The sequence below is a fragment of the Tachypleus tridentatus genome, chromosome 13, assembly GCF_004210375.1.
Source record: "Tachypleus tridentatus isolate NWPU-2018 chromosome 13, ASM421037v1, whole genome shotgun sequence".
NCBI classification, from domain to species: Eukaryota; Metazoa; Arthropoda; class Merostomata; order Xiphosura; family Limulidae; genus Tachypleus; species Tachypleus tridentatus.
Window position 1 is genome coordinate 124,290,996 of NC_134837.1, and position 18,842 is coordinate 124,309,837.

The following is an 18,842-nucleotide window of genomic DNA, read 5'->3' on the forward strand; positions in this document are numbered from 1 at the left end:
GGTGGTGATGACTAGCTGCCTTCCCTCTAGTCTTACACTGCTAAATTAGGGACGGCTAGCACAGATAGCCCTCGAGTAGCTTTGTGCGAAATTCCAAAAAAAAAAAAAAAAAAAGCTTTGCGTGAAATTCAAAAACAAAACACAGCGGGGTTTTTACACTTCAAACTCTGATATTGTTATCTGCAAGTACGTAAACTGACGATCGATGATCCACTGGGAGACTCATTAGTAAAGTAGCACATGTAAATGGCATATTGGAAATTACATAAAAAAATTCATTTTAAAATGAAATGGTTGCTTCTATGTGATTATAAAATACACAATTTAATATTTTGGGACATTTCAGGTGTGTTATCCAAGTACACTGATGTACGATAGAAAACTTTAAAAGTATCCACAAATATGGATTCAGAGAATAATCTCATACTCTATTAACAAATTTCAATAAGTAAACAGATAAAAATCTTTGCTTGCCCCACTATGTATCGCATACTTACCAAGCTTTTAATCACATTGTTCTTTAGTGAATATACTGGCTGCTGTGAACTAGTCTTTTTTCCTTTTTTTCATATTCCAAGCAGAACAAATATGGAAAATTTTGGTTTACCACCGAAAATTCAAACAAAACGTTAAAGTACAGTATACCAGAACCGCATATTTAACTGACTATTGCCAATAACAGAAGAGTTTTAACCGCTACCAATCTGTACAAGTATCTGACTTGTATCTTTAGATGAGCTCGCATCTCTCCAAGACATTAGACACAAAGCAAGAATGATAAGGCTTTATCTGAGTAGCAGGATTTCTACATATGAACGGTCTTTCGTGATTCGGTTAAGAAGAATATCATACTGCACAGCACTATTTTACCGGAAAATATATCTAGTTATAGAAAGATGAAATTCATTTTGACTTCAATCGTTACAAAAGCGCAACTTAATATATATATATATATATAGACATGCACACACTCAAAAATTCTTTTGAAACTTCACCAAAATATACTTTATGATTTATTTGAAGCAGATCGTTGTTTTACAGTTTTGTTTTGTTTTTCACAAATTATTTGGCTAATAACAAATTCATCCTTAAACACCTCGTGCCTCCCGCTAGTATAGCGGTAAGTCTACGGATTTACAACGCTAAAATCAGGGGTTCGATTCTCCTCGGTGGGCTCAGCAGATAGCCCTAGGTGGCTTTGCTGTAAGAAAAATACACAAACACCTGGGGCCTAGCATGGCCTAGTGCGTTAAGGCGTGCGCTTTGTAATCCGAGGGTCGCGGGTTCGAGCCCGCGTCGCGCTAAACATGCTCGCCCTCCCAGCTGTGGGGGCGTAAAATGTTACGGTCAATCCCACTATTTGTTGGTAAAAGAGTAGCCCAAGAGTTGGCAGTGGGTGGTGATGACTAGCTGCCTTCCCTCTAGTCTTACACTGCTAAATTAGGGACGGCTAGCACAGATAGCCCTCGAGTAGCTTTGGCGAAATTCCAAAACAAACAAACACAAACACCTGGTGTCTAAAATCAGAATTTAACGTAGCCTAGTGGTGACATGTTGCGATGAAAATGAGTAGTTGAACAGCCTGAAGTAAATAGTTAGTTTTGATACGTATAATTCAGTGTAAATACTTTGAAATTTTCGTTTATTAATCTGTTGCTCGCTTTATTACATATTATATCTAAAAATTAAAAGTGGTTAGTGATAATGTTACATTTCATTTGGTCAAGTAATGAAGTACTATAACATTTTTACATGTTGATACCGTTACTATTGTACCAATTAAATAAATTTAAAGATGGTAATACGCTCGTTCAAGTTGTTGTGACGTTTTTATTATTTGTGCGATTTGTGTTAGTCATGCTATTACTGAGGAAAACCGTGAGTATCATAATCCAAGTTAATTTCTCAACTAAAAAGTGCTTAAAGAAATAAACGTTTTTATCTTCGCAGGATTTCGATATCAAATAAAAACATGTCCGCATCTTCTACAAGTACACCTCAACAGGTAAGCTTAACTAAAATTAAAAAGTTAAACTATTAACTACTACCAGCTTTATACCAAATTACTTAAATATAAATTTAAAAGAATTAGAAAATGAAATTAATAAGTGGAAGTAAAAATAGAATTAAGGATAGTATTTGTAGAAAAATTTCATGCTAGATTACCTACTGGTCATTGTGACATCCAAGAAAAATACCTTTATTGCAAGCTTGAAATATTCAGATTTATCTAAAGACATTTGATTGAGTAGCTCTAAAAAATGTAATTTTTCATAATACATAATATAAAGATGTAGATTAAAAGTAGTAATTAAAAAGTTTGAATTAGTTAACCTTAGGTTCCATGTTTTAAGTAAATTTATTTATGAACTTCTAAAGGCAAATGTGATTTGTCAAGTGCCTTTTAAGTTATATTTTAAAAATAAGCTATTTCTTTTAAATTTACATCATCTCTATTGCCAACGAGCATTAATGTACATTTAATGTGCATTTCATACTTGTTTATACGAGTATGAAATATTTTATGTCTTTCATAATAACATCAACTGTACTTTATTTGAGTTTTAATTGTTAGTTAAGTGAAATAAATGCAAGAGATACTGTATACATTTTAATGTTAAAACTAGCATAAGTATAATAGAGTGTGCATGTTACAAGTAGCTAAGAATGGTGCTCAAGTCACTAGACACCTAACATTCCATAATTTCATGATTATGAATGTCCATAATCTTCTGCTGTCATTCTTTATATAACTTGTGCTGATATAATAGTTTTTGGTATTATTATTTATTAATTTTTTCTTATTCTTCTCATGTTAAATATTTTCAATATTCAAAAATTGAGACTGCTAATTTTTAACACTTGGAAGGTCATATTTGAGCCAGCTGCTGGGTATCTAATAACTGTATTGAATTAATTTATTAAAACCCTGTGTCTTATTCAACATGAGTTTACATTGCATGGATTGTGTGTAAACAGTGTATTAATAGTGTATTTACAAGCTGCCACATTATATCGTGGTACGCCATAGAAGTTCTGAAATACAGTAGTTGATGTTACATGATCATCACAGTGATTGTTTATCTGAGATGCAATAGTTAGTGTTAGAGTACAGTGTATTTCTTATCTTAGATACAATACTTAACAAGATAACTAGTGTGCTTTTTGTCTGAGATATAATAGTTAACATTTCATTTTAGCTACAGTGGGTTTCTTGTCTCTTGATCAAGGAAAGCCTGAGGCAGATGCCACAGGGGCAGCTACACAAAGCCCAGTACTTTCAGATGTTGTACAATTAAACAAGGAACTTTATAATTCATATTTGATTCATGTTTGTCTCTGTTGATTTTAGCTACTGTTGCTGTTGTATGAAGAATATAGCCAAGCAGTGTTTGTTTATTAACAGAAAAGCCACAGTTCTTAAACTTCTATTGAACTGGGAAGATAAAAACTATTAATCAGCAGGTTAAGGACTGCTGGTATTCCATACAGCAGACAACAATGTATAACAGCTTTTATAAATTGTATACTGACTCAGAAAAAAATGGCAACATAAAATACTTGGAAATCATGTTGTTTGTGTTTCTTGGTGTATCATGATGTCCACCAGGCTTTTGTTTGTAATCTTTGGATATATATATATAGAATAAAATAATGAATCATATATGTTATGAGGTATTTTATTCTGAAACTTTTTTATAGTTATGTTGTTATATTGCTTAGGAGGTTATTCATGACCTCAGAATTGTTCATTAGTTTTCCTATTTTCAGTCCTGTATTCTCAAATTTGTGCAGGATCCAACATCTTTCTTGGGCCATTGCTGTTCTTGGTTTCAAATTTACACTTGTTTTATGTTTTTTCTTTAATTATTTGTTTCACAGGCAAACTCGTCACCACAAGTAGTGCAAGAATTTATTGTTCGTGTGCCACAGTAAGTTGTTTTTGTTTCCTCTCTCACTTGCAGTATTATTTATAATTACATGAAAACGAGGAAGTGTACTTGATGAAACAGTAAACACATACACCGTTTTTATCATTTTAATTTTTCTCTTTCTGTTGACTAATCATTTTTCTTTATGAAAAAAACCCTCAAAATTAGAAACCAAAGAAAGTGTCTGTAGTATTATAACCAGTATAATTAATCAGCCCAAACTCTGACTTTTACTTTATGTTACTCCTGAATTATTAAATTGTTGAAATATGAAATACTGTTAGAGGTAAACATTCTATCAAAGTGTTGTAGTTTTTTTTGTTCTAGTTGTAAATCAACAAGTGTTTGTTTGTTTGGAATAAGTATATGTGGTGCTTAGCTTCTTGCTTTGTGAATTAGAAGATTCATAGTTGTCAAAACTCTTTGGTACAAAAGTGAGCTCTTTCATGATGACAAGAAAACCATTTGAAATAAAAATGTATCTGAAGATAACTTAAGAATGTCAAAATATTGTTCTCTACTTTATCACACTTTGAAGTAGTGAGATCATATCACAAGATTATCACACTGTGAGGCCCAGCATGGCTAAGCGTGTTAAGGCGTGTGACTTGTAATCCGAGGGTCGCGGGTTCGCATCCCCATCGCGCTAAACATGCTCGCCCTTTCAGCTCTGGGGGCATTATAGTGTTACGGTCAATCCCACTATTCGTTGATAAAAGAGTAGGCCAAGAGTTGGCGGTGGGCGGTCTTACTGCTAAATTAGGGACGGCTAGCACAGATAGCCCTCGAGTAGCTTTGTGCGAAATTCAAAAAAAACAAACAAACAAACATCACACTGTGAAGTAGTGAGATCATATTATGAGAGTATCACATTTTGAAGTAGTGAGAGCATATGAGGTCTGTTCAAAAAATACGCGGACTGTTTGAATTGCTTGGTTCCAGGGGAATCCGCTTGGTGTTGCTAGGTTCGCACAGATCAGCTGATTACGATGCCATTTCCCGATTGCAGATATCTTCATTTATGTATTAGCTACGTGGTTTTAAGTGAAGTGCGATATTTTCGTTTGGCAGATTTCAGAATGAGTGACCTGAAGGAGCAACGACTTGCTGTGAAATTTTGTGTTAAACTTGGAAAATCTGTGACTGAAACTTTTGGTATGCTTAACACGGCTTACGGTGATGTTGCTATGAAGCGTACGGCATGCTTCAAGTGGTATGAACGTTTTAAGGATGGTCAACAGTCCATTGAAGATGATGAGCGTCCTGGACGCCCTTCCATGTCAACTGACGACCCACACGTTGACAAAATCAACACCCTGGTGCGGGCAAATCGATGTCTGACTGTCAGGGAGCATGCTGAAGAGTGTGGGATATCAGTTGGATCTTGTTACAAGATTTTGACCGAAAAATTGAAGATGCACCTCGTTGCTGCGAAATTTGTGCCTCAGGACTCGAGAGTTTTTGGCCAAACACTCGATCACTGTTCTTCCCCACCTCTACTCACCTGACCTTGCTCCTTGCGATGTTTTCTTGTTCCCCAAACTCAAAAGACCCTTGAAAGGAAGAAGATTTGAGACGATTTCCGAGATTAAGGCAAATGCGACGAAGGAGCTGGAGGACATTAGAAAAGAAGCGTACCAGGACTGTTTGAACAAGTGGAAACACTGTTGGGATAAGTGTGTGCGTTGGGGAGGAGAGTACTTTGAAGGGGTCCCAGACCTGTAACTTCTAAATAAAGTTCATTTTGTTTTATGACGTCAGTCCACGTATTTTTTGAACAGCCCTCGTACGTATTACGAGAGTATCACACTTTGAAGTAGTGTAGATAGAATAATTCAATGAAAAAGATTTAGAAAGTCAAAATGTTGTTTCTGTTTAAATTTTATTATGTTGAATATTTCTGTTTCTGTGATCCAATAACATTATTAAGTGATATTCAGGAAACTAGTTTTATAACATATTTTCAACATTACCCTTGATGTACAGTTTGTTTAATTTAGAAAAAGAAAGAAGAGATACAGTGTGATGAAGTTCAACTCATCTTTACAGGTGGACGTTTCAACGTGGACACATGTAAGTCAGGTCAACTAATGTGGGATTTGTTGAATTACTTTCTCTTCTCGATACTGTGAACCCTATTATCATGGTTAAAACCTTTGTGTGGACTGTTTGTGAATGAAATCCCCAACCTTTCCTGGGGTTCTGAATATTGTAACATTAAAACTGTTAATATTTTGGTAAAGACTAGATAAGGAGTTGACCTATTTGTGATGGTTTATCAAATTACAGAAACAAACATGATAAAATTCCTGCAATTTTAATCTATGTGGTAGGACTTAGGTAATAAAAACAAATGATAAAATGTCTGTACTTGTAACCTGTATTGCAGGTGGTATTTTTATGGTATGTTGCTATTAATAATAAATTTGCAGTATATGTGCTCTCTGGCAGAGATGAGTGATCAGTGAAATTTGCTAATTGACTAATTACTGGGGGTCATTAATCTGTTATATTCAAATGATCGGTTGTTCTGACATGAAAATATTTGAAATAATCCAAAATGTAGTGATAATCAGAAACACTAATCAACCAACTTTATCTATTTAGGCCTAGTTCTTTTGCACATATCTAAAACTTGAATAGAATTTGATTATACAACTTGTATATACTAATAAGTTTGTCAAACTCACCAAAGAAGTCCCTCTGCTGTACAATATTTGTGATTATTTACTGATCAGCCCTATGTGGCTAATGGATATGTTGATAACCAGAAGAAATCACAGATCCTCCATATAAATCTTAGTGTCGCTGTTTACTTTTGTTGGCGAAAGACATTAGTCAAGGAGAATTGTGTGAACACATCTAATAAACTGGATAAATTAAAGTAGCTTTTAAAACATTTTATTGTAATGACTGATGTACTTTATGTGTTATAAAATGTGTATTCAATAACTAATTTAAATCATTTTTTGGTGTACCAAGTTTATGAGAAACGACAAAAGGTACTTCAGTGCAAAAAGTGTCTCGTGTGTCAGTACTAAATTCTTGTTTTATATGCATATTTTATTTATTGTTCTCTATTTTTTAACAAAAGTAACTAAAAGGTATGAAGTAGAATTTTTTTAGTGTAGGTAACAAAATAATTATAAGATAATTTGTTTAAAATATCATAAGCACAGTGGATAGGGAATATGAGTCTGTGATATAGATAAACATTAACTCTGTGAAAACATTTAATAGGCTCCAGTTATGGGGTTTTTTTTCATTTGCAATAACAGGCCCAAATGACAGCAATAAAACCATGAGTTAAAAAAAAAGCAAATGTGGAAATGTTAGGAGCTGAGTTGTCAGAACAAATAATTCAGAATTTTTTACTATCTTATAAAAAATTATTGATTTATTTAATATCTTTCAACACTTCTTTTGTTGTATATTGATTTTGCTACAATTAATGTTATGAAAGAGGAAGTAAGAGTAAAACAAAGATTTACAGTAAAAACCTTTTGATATTCATTTAGAAGGTTCTAGAGATTATGCAAATGAAATATGTAAACATGGAAATCATATTTTGCTCAGACTTACCTATTAATGACTTTGTAAATTCAGGGACAAATATTTAGTGCAAATACTTTTGGTTTTGTTTTTTGTGTACAATATACTTTCAATGTTTACTGAAAGCTTGCCAAATTTCATGGAGATGCACTTAGTACATTTAGAATTATAGTATACGTAGTTTGAAGGTTACACTGTTGGTCAAACTGACCATACTGATATGAAACGAGTTACACTAGGCAATCCTGAATTAATTGAAAATAATGAGAAATCATAATGGAAGTATTTTGGTTACTTGGATAGTTAGAATAATTGAAAATCTAAATTTTGATTGGTTGGTTGTTTTATGTAGCACCAGTTGGTGTTTATATAATATTGTTAACTGTCCAGCTATGATTTCTTAACTGAATTCTGATTGTTCTTTCCTAGTACGCCTGTTACTCAGTGCTTTTTTTTCCCCACACTTTTTATTCAGTGCTAAATTTTACACCTAAATAAAGTTCATACACAGTGCTCAGTTTTATATATAAATACAGTTCATACTCAGTGCTCAGTTTATAAATAAAAAATAATAAAAATAAAAAAATGCAATTTTCAATTGTTAATTAACATTTCACTCAATGCTTTTAAATACATTCCTGTTCTTATTGCTCAGTTTTATTCATACTAGCTCTTATTTCTATTGTAAACTTTTGTTTTCTAAGGGTTTTCAAAGAGAAACCTTTTGGTGACCAAATTATTCCAATGGTTTTATTTTTATGCATTTTACTTTGCCAAAGTATTCTTCTATTTTTTTCTTAAAACATTTTGGTCAACCATAAAAATACTAAAACTCACAAATACAGTAGCTCCAAAACATTTGTAACATTTTGGTGAAAAAACTTACACATCATTAAAAGTATAAATGGCTAGCTTATACAGTAGATGATTTATAGATGTGAAGTATATCTGGTTGTAAATATTTGTTCAAAAGGTTTTGAATTTTTAATAATAAAAAGTTTGTTTATAAATAATTACCATTAACATACAGTTAACTTCTTGCTCATTTTTGTTGTTTTCTTTCATATTGGGTGTTTTCACAAACTGATATAAACAGGTCTGTAGGCCAGCAGTTAGGAGCTGCAACTGTGATAAATATACAGTTCTTTTCAGGGTTTTACTGGATCCAGGTTTCTAGTTTTGATTGATGTAGTAGCAAAGTTTTGTTCGGGTAACCTTATTTTATACTAGTTTTACTTCAACAAATTTTAAACACCAACCTCTACTTATGTTAGGCCTGTTTTTGTACCTGCCAGTTGGTTGCAGCATGATTATGATTTAGCTATGGATTTTTTTAATATAAGACCTAAAATCTGATCAAAATGTTTGGATCCAGGCAAAGATGGAAAGAGAAAACAATATTAAGGAGTTTAAAGCGGATGAGGAGATGCCTAAATATGGAGCAGGAAGTGAGTTTGGCAGGGATCAAAGGGAAGAAGCAAGGAGAAAAAAATATGGTATAATTTCAAAGAAATACAACCCAGACGACCAACCATGGATGTTGAAAGTTGGAGGAAAAGGAGGCAAAAAGTAAGTCAGCAAGAAATAGACTTATTTACCTTACTAACCCATCCAATCGAGATATTTGTAGCCATTTTTAAGCTGTTCTATCCTACCTTTTGTTGACCATCAAAAGTGCTTATTACAGTTGAATATGTTACTTTACACACCACTTACATTGGTGGTAACTATGTGATACACCCCCTCAACTTGTGTAGAAAATGTGGAGATGATGTTTGGATATCAGATCTAAAGTCACTCCATCTGGGGTTCTAAGGGTACATTCCAGTTTAATACCAATTGACACAATAATTTGCCGATAGTTATATGAAGACTTGCATACAGATGTTGATCACAAATGGTTGTGGATATAATTGACAAGAGAACTGACCTGAGAGTTTCTAGTAGGTGTTCAATCGTGAGTAAGAAATCAGGAGAAAGCATTGTATTGTTTCCAAAATGTATCTACATTATTCATGTTCCTTATTTTGAGATTTTTCAGGTAGTTTCTAATATGCAAGTCACTGTAGCCATAAAAGATTCTATAGGTGCTGCTTGTCTTTTAGATTTAAAGGGATTCGTGAAGGAGGAGTTACTGAAAATGCATCGTACTATGTCTTCACTCAAGCTCCAGATGGTGCCTTTGAAGCTTTTCCTATCCAGGAATGGTACAATTTTACTCCCATCCACCGTTATAAACCTCTGAGTGCAGAAGAGGCTGAGGAAGAGTTTAACAGGTCAGTAAAAGTACGTGAGATGAAATTAATTGTTCTTCTATTGTTTTTGTTATCTCACATTGCTGAACATAAACAACCATTTTGGCAGTAAGTTTACATTGAAAACATTATACAAGTGCCTGTCTTTTGTTGTTACTTTTAAAGAGCAGCAACATAATGTCATAGCACAGTCTTACAACATGATATCATAACACAATGTTGTATTTCCACCCACAGTTCAAAGCTTTAGTTGTGAGGAAACTGCCAAGAAAAGCATCACAATCTCTCCAAGTCCTTCACATGTGACCATTAACAAACTGTTCTTGATGGATCAAATGTCTGTTTAAATTAGATGGTGAGAAAGCAGCTAACTGTTTAAAGGAAATTGTTGTTATGTAGCTGAAGATACAATGTATTTAGTCAGTACATATGCATATATATATTTGTGTGTGTATTGAAACAATGGCTTTTACATCATTTAAATACCAAAATAAACTTTAAACAAATTGTGATTTCATAGCTATTGACACTTTTTTGAAAATTTGAACTTGATACTGGTTAAAAACAGTAATAGTTTTTATGTTTTTTGCTATACACATGCCACATGTGAAATTATAATATAAATGTGTGTTCGGAAACAGAACCATGTAATGTTGTGTTCTGAATATCAAAAATAAAAAAAAGTCTTCACACTGACAGTGTTATACTGCTTCTCTGTAGAAGGTCAAAGACTATTTCATCTAGGTCGTGTCATTTGCTTAGTTGTTTAACACAGACAAATTATTATTTCAGGTGTATCTGGAGAGCTTAACATTTCTTTTTTATTTAAAACTTAATAGCCACAGTTTGAGTGTAGGTGTGTTGTATTTGGACCACTTTATCAAATGGATAAGGACTGGGCAAGACTAGTGGTCAGCACATCGAGCTGCAGCTCAAGCCGTGACATACACCCAAGTACACTTTATGCTTTCGGCTGTTGTGGCATTTTAACACTGATAGTCAGTACTGTTATTCATTAAGACTGTGTAGATAGGCAGCAGCTGCTGGTGACTGGTTGACCTATCTCTAGTCAGCAATTCTGGATTAGGGATAGGGACTCTGATGTACCAGTTTAGTCCATGTGCCATGTAAGGTGTTATTCAAGTTGAAAATATCACCACTCCTTGTGGAACTGTATTAAATAACAGAAGTTTGTGTATTTGTTGAAGAATAAAATAGAAAAATATAGAAATCATTTAACAGATAGTGAGAAACTTCTCTTTGCTTCATGATGAAAAAAAAAAGAAACAGTTACTATCTCATTGACTGGACTGCCTACATACTATTTATAAAATAAATAAAAATAAAACCTATAATATTGTACTTTACTGTTGGACAAATGTGAACAGTTAGAAATAAAAATGCTTGCATTGTAACTTAATAAAGTGTCAACTCACACAAGTAATTTTACTCAGACTAAATATACACATCTGATTCTTCCTCTAGACGAAACAAAATCTTAAACTATTTTAATCTCATGAAGAAGCGAAACAAAAACGAAGATGATGATGACAAGGAAGAAGGGGAAAAAAAAACTCAGACAAAAGCTAAAGGCAAAAATGATTTTGTGAGTAACTATTAAGATTGTAGTGTGTAATTATTATTGATAAACTGTAATCTGTAAAAACAAATGTTAGTTTTGACACAAAATGTGTGTTATGAATTGGTTTTGATGGACACAAACCTTTATTCTTAGGATAACAAATTTTAAAGTACATGTTCAGCTGGTCATAAAAGTAGTCAATTAGTGCATTCTCTGTTTACAGTTTGGCATTGATTGTCATTATGTATATTTATATGTGTAAAAACAGCTGATATGGATAGAGAAAGCACTATGTAGAGGAGCAAATAATGTTTCAATCTTCTTCAGTCATCGTCAGGTTCACAAAGAAAGAAAGAGGTAACTGACCGATGTTTGAAGGCGGCTGTGTAACTGAGTATAGGAATGTAGAGGGCATGCTTAGATGTTGGATTATATTTATTAATATAGGTATAAAGATGTTCCTTTGTATTGGTTTATTTTGGGCTTGAGTTGTTGTATAAATAAGGCTTCTATAATTTTGCATTTGTTTATGTTTGTTTCTTTATTTAGTATTTGGGTTTTTTCTATGGTTATGTTGTGTTTATTTGTTTTGCAGTGTTCAAAAACGTGTGAAGGTGAATTTTGTGTTCTTTGAATCTGGTTTCCATTTATCTACTTGTTCCTCTAATATAGAAGTTGTGACAGTTATCACATTGTATTTTATAAATAATGTTGGTGTTGATGTTTGTCAATGTAGTTTTACATAGTATAGACCTTAGTTTTGTGCCTTGTTTTTGAATAAATTTGGTATTAACTGGAATGTCATATTTTGTTACTAGTTTTTGCCAAATGTTGGTTATTTTTCTGCTGATGTTGGGAATATATGGTATGCAGCAGTATATGGTTTCGTGATTTTCTAAATCATGGGTTAATATATATGCAGAAACGGCTCGTTTGGGTTGAGAAAATATTTTACATCACTGAAATCATGGGGTATATTTACTTTTGTTAGTTGATTTTGCTTTTTGTCTAGGTGTGTGCATATAATGTTTTCAACTATTTGTGGAGGAAACTTGTTGATGTTGATGAAGTATTGTTTTATTTTGTCTAATTCATCGTTAATTTTATCTGATGAACATAGTTTTATGGCTGTGTTTATTTGGTTTCTTAGTATGTTGAGTTTTTGTTTTGTTTCATGTGCTGAGTCCCAAGGAATGTATAGTCCAGTATGGGTGATATTTCGATGGATTCCTGTTTTAAATTGTGTATCGGTTCTTGTAATTTTGAGGTTTATAAATGATATTTGATTGCTTTCTTCCTGTTCACCTGTGAAGTTAATGTTGGGATGTATAGAGTTAATGTGATTGAAAAAATTAAGTGTGTTTTCTGTAGATGTGAATCCCGCAACCGTGTCATCTACATATCTGTACCAGTATAGTGGTGCATGTAATGCTGTGTTAATTGCTTGTGTTTCATCTTGTGTCATAAAAATATTGGCTAAAACTGGTGATACTGGATTGCCCATGCTTAGGCCATTTGTTTGTATATTGTTGTGGTTGTTGAACATGAAGTTTGTCTTCATTGTGGTGAATTCTATGAGGGTTTCTAATTGGTTGCTGGGAATGTCAATTGATGAGTTAGGGTCTTGGATATAGAGTTCTAAGGCTGTCTTGCAGGCTTCAGTGGTTTGGACTTCTGTAAAGAGGGATATGACATCAAAACTGGCCATTAAGGCTTTATGATTAAGTTGATTTAGATTAGACTTGAAATTAAAAGTGTCTTTGATGAATGAGCTGGCTGATGTTACATATCTGGAGAATGCCCATGCTATGTATTTACCAAGATTGTAATTAAACGATTCATATGTGGACATTATTGGTCATAATGGACAATCTGGTTTATGAGGTTTGGGGATGCCATATGTTTGTGGTGTGCGTGAGTCGGTTTTACGTAGGTAGGAATAAAGTGTTTTTGAAATTGTGTTGGCTTTTTTCATTTTTAGTAGTATTTTGTTTAGTTGCATTTCATGTGTCTTTGTTGGATTTGTGTGTATTAGTTTAAATTTGTTTGTGTCTGATAGAATGTTTTTCATTTTTTGGATGTATTCATTCATGTTCATTATGACTATAGCATTTCCTTTATCTGCTTTAAGAATTTTATTGTTTTTGTTGTGTTTTAGGTTTTTAATGGAATTAATGTCTCTTTTTGTAAGGTTGTTTTTTTAGTTTTCTATTTTGTGAAATAATGTTGATGGTTTTTGTGAGAAAAGTTTTTGAAAAAAATCATTTAAGATGTATTTAGGTGTTTCTGGAAAATATTAATTTTTAATTTTTCCATGGAAGTTTGGCTGTTGGATGTCAATAGAATTGTCGAAGTTGTCTTCTTTCTGTTGGTTGTTTTTTGTTGTTTTTGTTTTCTACATAGTGCTTTCTCTATCCATACCAGCTGTTTTTATATATATAATTTTCTCCACAAGTGGGATTTTTTGTCATCATGGAGTATATTTATTTACTATACTTTTGAGTTTCCAATGTCTTTTTCTTTTATTTAACAGAAAATTTCTGATATGGATGACTGGGTGAATGATTCTGATATAGGATCTGGAGATGAAGATGATGACGATGAAACAAAAGCAAGCGACAATGAAAATTCAAAAAAGAAGAATCAAAAAAAGAAAGAACAAAAGAAAAAGAAGAAAAAGAAAGAAGACGAAGACTCTGAAGAAGAAGCTAAAGAAGAAAGTGATGAAGGAGATTTTGATGATCGAGAAGTTGATTACATAACCAACTCATCAAGGTACTGTTTATTGTTTATATCTAAAGCTATATTTACCAACTCATCAAGGTACTGTTTATTGTTTATATCTAAAGCTATGTTTACCAACTCATCAAGGTACTGTTTATTGTTTCTATATAAAGCTATATTTACCAATTCATCAAGGTACTGTTTGTTGTTTATACCTAAAGCTATATTTACCAACTCATCAAGATATTGTTTATATCTAAAGCTATATTTATCAACTCATCAAGGTACTGTTTATTGTTTGTATCTAAAGCTATATTTACCAATTCGTCATGGTACTGTTTATTGTTTATATCTAAAGCTATATTTACCAACTCATCAAGGTACTGTTTATTGTTTATCTGTAAAGCTATATTTATATGCTTATGTTATGACACTGGTTACAGAATATTTTAATTATTTGGAAATGCTACAGTTGTTTATCTTGTTGTAAGACATTAGGAAAAAATTGATAGATTTTTAAACATTTCTTTTGGCTCCATAGCTCAGAGGCTGATTTTGAAACAGATGTAAAAGCCACTCAGGAATTAAAGGGAGTTGAAGATGAAGATGCTCTTCGACAGTTGGAAATGTCTGATGATGAAGAAGAAGAGGAAAAAGAAGGAGAGGAAGGAAAAGAAGGAACCCAAGAAGAACCAGTACCAGAACCTGAGAACAAGAAAAAAGTTAAAGAGGACAAAGGTTATATGATTTACATTAGCTTTAAATGGCAGTTTTACATGGTTATATGGCTTTGTTTAGTTCATACGACTTAAATCTAAATATCGGTCTTACATGGTTATATGATTTTGTTTAGTTTACACAACTCAGAGGTAAATCTCAGCTTTACATGGTTATATGATTTTGTTTCTTTTATACAACTTATCTCAACTTTAAATGTCAGTTTCACATGATTGTATGGTTTAGTTTAGTTTACATGACTCATATCTAAATGTCAGTTTCATGAGATACTGGTTTGAGTTCTTTCTAATCCCAGCAAAAATTTCAGCATGAATATTTTTTATTTTAGTTCAGTCTTCTGGAGAATCAAGCCCAGACTCCTCTGACTCAGATTTTGATGATTCCAAGTTTCATTCAGCAATGTTTATGCAGGTATGATGTCAAACCAGAAAACATTAAATAATTTACATGTGTCATGTTTCTAATTATATTGTTTATGTAGAGTATAAGGTCTGAGCCAATAGTTATTGTGCTTCTGATGATATTATGATAACAACAAGGAGTAAAGCACAAGTGTTTAGGGAAATATTTAGTTGCAGCCTTGATGAAATACATGAAATGTTGGGAAAAGATTACTATAAGATTATCCTTTAATGATATGACCACTAAAAGAATTTTGGTGTTGAGTTGATGGTTGAAAACGGGATATCATAAAAAAATAATCAACATTAAACGGAAAGAGGTAAACGTGTGCAAGGTCAATAGTTCATAACTGTAGGGGTAATTTCCAACGCTTTTCTGTTGTTTTTTTTTTTTTTTTGTAAAAGAAAGCCATTTGTGAGACAAACAGGTTCCATTTTAAGCAATTTTTTTTGTTAAACATGTGCACAGGAGGCATTTGTTTGATGTGTTAACCACAGTTCATTGTTAATAAAGTAATTTATGTTCAGTGATTAACAGGACAACCACAGAAGTGACAAATAACAACATTTTTAATGATTGTTTCAGAATAAACACATTCCATTTTCAGAAAACTCCTACAGTGAATACAAAACTATAATTACAGATAATAACCCAAAGTCTGAAGAAAATTTTTTGTACTGTGATAAACATTTATTGAAAGTGGCACCTTTGAGATTCTTGGGAAATGATTGTGTGTGTGTGTAAAACAGATTATTTTTGATATTGTCTTATAAACTTAAGAATTTAAAATATTGATTGTTAGCTAAAATTTTATGGTGTAATTATTGGTATAACATAAAAAAGTAGTTTAATGAAATGTGCAAAGTAACTCCCTAAAACCTTGCAACATGTTCAGAAAAATGATATCTGTTTGCAGATGTTTTAAGTATTTTATGGGTGAAAATGCTAGGATATTTTGTGAGGTAGTGATGATAATTCTGTACAATATGGTAATATAAACTTTTTCCAACAGTGTGGACCAAAGTCAAGGTGATTTCATCACATCAGTGTCTTCTACTTTATGTTTCATTTTTTAGTTTAGAATGCTAATGAATTTTGCTGGTACACGTTTTTCTACTGTGATTGTGTCTTAACTTGAATCTCATAATATGAATGTGTGTTTTAGAGTACTTTTATTTCTAGTGTATCTCATTTCAAGATCTATTTTTCATGTGTTCGCAGAAGTCCAGACATAATGGATCAGACAGCACCAGTAGCAGCAGAGCCAATACCCCAACATCTGATACAGTTAAATACTGTAAGGGAGTGTTTATGAAACTAAGTTTGTAGAAGACAAAAGCTCTTAAACTATGTATATTAGTGTATTATTGCAATAGGAATGTGTGTTTTAGCAAGTTTACAGTAGTCGTGATATTAGTTTACATTTACATTACAGTTAGGAAGGTATGTTTTTTAAGATTACAGGTAATTGTATCTTATGAATGTGGTTACTAGATTATATTTATAATTCATTCCCAGTTTGCTGTACGGATCATAAGTATACAAACGTGAAAGTATTTTTACTTTTTTACTTTTCTAAATAAACAGCAAAATACTGTAGGCTTTAGCACATGTCAATGGTTAATTCAAGTTATTATGTAGAAAATTCAATGAAAAATGAGTAGTTGTAATAAGAATGGACTTAGTTAAGATGTTTTAACAGTAGACATAGTAAAGATGTTTTAACAGTAGACAGTGAAGATGTTAATATTGGTTTTAGTAAAGATGTGTTAACTTTCAGCTGAACTGTACCTGGAATACACGTGTACTGTAAAGAATTACCTAAAATATAAATTCTAACAGTATTTATTTAAAGGTACAAAGATCATAGTCATGGTTTGAGTTATACAAAGTATACAATAATCATTTCACACTATAAACCTTACAAGACAGTCTAGACATCATGTAGTGGTTGGATGTGAGGCAACTGGTTTATTTTTCTCTCTTACATAATACTGAAGTATGGTATACAACTTGTATATTTATATACTGGGTGAATTTCCTTTAAAATGAAACCTAGAAGTTCGATTTTCAAACTTTGTGTCATGTTTGTCCCTAATCACAGTCACAACATAAAAAATCAAATAAATTGTTCTTTCACTTCTAAACGTTTTAGCATCAAAATCTGCTCAGAAGAGACGAGCTGGTGACCCAGGGGGTACATCAGCTAAAAGACACAAGTTGGATGGCTCTAGTTCATCAAGGTAAATGTAGAAGTGTATTAATCCATCCAGATAAAAGAAGCAACTTGGATGTGAATAGTCTTTAAGTTTTAACAGTTTTTTTATGGATGGGTAACTATTGTAAGTTTATACATATTTTTGTTTTAGTAAAAACAGAGTTATTAGCTTGAGAGAAGTTAAGAGCAAATTATTGACATGTTTTAAATAATTTAATTATTTTTTTAAGATGCTCATTTAATTTAATACTTTTTGCATACTGCAGCTCTGAGGGGATTACTGAAGATGCCGTAAGAAGATATCTAATGAGAAAGCCAATGACCACTACAGAACTTCTCCAAAAATTCAAGAGTAAAAAGACAGGGCTTACTAGTAACCAACTGGTTACAACCATAGCCCAGATCCTAAAACGGTTGAATCCAGAGAAACAAACAATAAAGGGAAAGCTGTATTTATCTATCAGATCTTAAAACTATGTGCATTAATTTTTACATCTCAAAAAAAAAAACAGCTTTTGTTTTATATGAAAGTCGTGTAAAGTAATAAATTACACTGAATGTTTCATATATTCTCTCTGTCTCTCTTGTTATAGAGTAAAAACAGCATGCAACAGTTACATGGTGAATAAACAACCTGCGGTGACCAAATAAGATGTTGTCCTTCTTGTAACACACAGTTAACTTATGGATTTGTGGTTTGTGCAGTATTTGAAAAACTTGAAGTTTGAGTGCTCAGGTTTTATTCTGGTCAAGTTGCAGAATTAAAAATGCAACTTTTTTTTTTTACCAAAATGGCTTAAATTTCTCTTAGAAAGAAAAAAGATTCTACTTTTCAATTTTTATTTTAATGAGTTATACCTTCTTTTAAAAACAAATTCATCATTGAGACATTCTTGTACCCACTATTACCATGGTGCATAGTTTCCCTGTAGAATGTTCTTGTATATAATAATAATAATAATAAAAAAAAAAGCTTTGTTATTCTATGGGAGGTTAAGGGGCCTAGCTAAATCCCTTGCAGGACCAGGGCAGTGCTCTAGTAAAGATTTAAGAGAGAGAGGGGTCCAACTCAGAATATATTTAGCAAATTTGAAGATTTCAGAAGTTTTTGGTTGGAATCCTTTTTTTTGTAAAATTTGTGATATTAGACAAAAATTAATGTGTGTTCAGAATCTAAATGTTTAAAAAAAATTTAGGTAAAAATTTGTGGTTAATTTGTTTGAGCTACCCAAAAAAACTGCAGTCTTTCTGAGCATAAAATATGTCTGAAACATAACACTGCTGCATTCCCAAACACTCAGGCGTTAACTTTTTACTCATCAATTTTTCATAGATAAAAATTCTGAATACGTCTTAGCTTTATAATCAAGCATTTAGAACTAAATGATCACATCTACAAATAGAGCAACAGATGAAGTGTGTTACAAGTCTGTTGAGTA

At 32.3% G+C, this 18,842-nt stretch overlaps 1 protein-coding gene across 4 annotated transcripts; it reads left to right on the forward strand.

Annotated features, from left to right (window-relative positions):
• Nucleotides 1-1,503: 1,503 nt before the first annotated feature.
• TfIIFalpha (transcription factor IIFalpha) lies at nucleotides 1,504-17,968 on the forward strand. 4 transcript variants are annotated; one of them, XM_076482393.1, is made up of 13 exons: nucleotides 1,504-1,587; nucleotides 1,951-2,005; nucleotides 3,883-3,932; nucleotides 5,933-6,005; nucleotides 8,860-9,053; nucleotides 9,590-9,760; nucleotides 11,225-11,345; nucleotides 13,855-14,096; nucleotides 14,587-14,783; nucleotides 15,112-15,194; nucleotides 16,407-16,482; nucleotides 17,341-17,428; nucleotides 17,670-17,968. In XM_076482393.1, exons 2-13 carry the CDS (start codon nucleotides 1,973-1,975, stop codon nucleotides 17,872-17,874), a joined length of 1,533 nt encoding a protein of 510 aa, XP_076338508.1. In that variant the 5' UTR covers nucleotides 1,504-1,587; nucleotides 1,951-1,972; the 3' UTR covers nucleotides 17,875-17,968. The 4 variants fall into 4 exon arrangements, with proteins under 4 accessions (XP_076338508.1, XP_076338510.1, XP_076338507.1 ...); XM_076482394.1 differs by lacking the exon at nucleotides 1,504-1,587 and adding an exon at nucleotides 1,676-1,694; XM_076482395.1 differs by lacking the exon at nucleotides 1,504-1,587 and having other exon boundaries at nucleotides 1,594-2,005; nucleotides 5,919-6,005.
• Nucleotides 17,969-18,842: the final 874 nt, after the last annotated feature.

What these genes read in the sequence shown, in the direction of transcription:
- TfIIFalpha (XM_076482393.1), top strand. Translation starts at nt 1,973, where the DNA reads ATGTCCGCATCTTCTACAAGTACACCTCAACAG. An exon ending in CTAAAGGCAAAAATGATTTT is followed by an intron (nt 11,346 to 13,854) that starts GTGAGTAACTAT and finishes TTTATTTAACAG; the next exon opens with AAAATTTCTGATATGGATGA. An exon ending in ATCTGATACAGTTAAATACT is followed by an intron (nt 16,483 to 17,340) that starts GTAAGGGAGTGT and finishes TAAACGTTTTAG; the next exon opens with CATCAAAATCTGCTCAGAAG.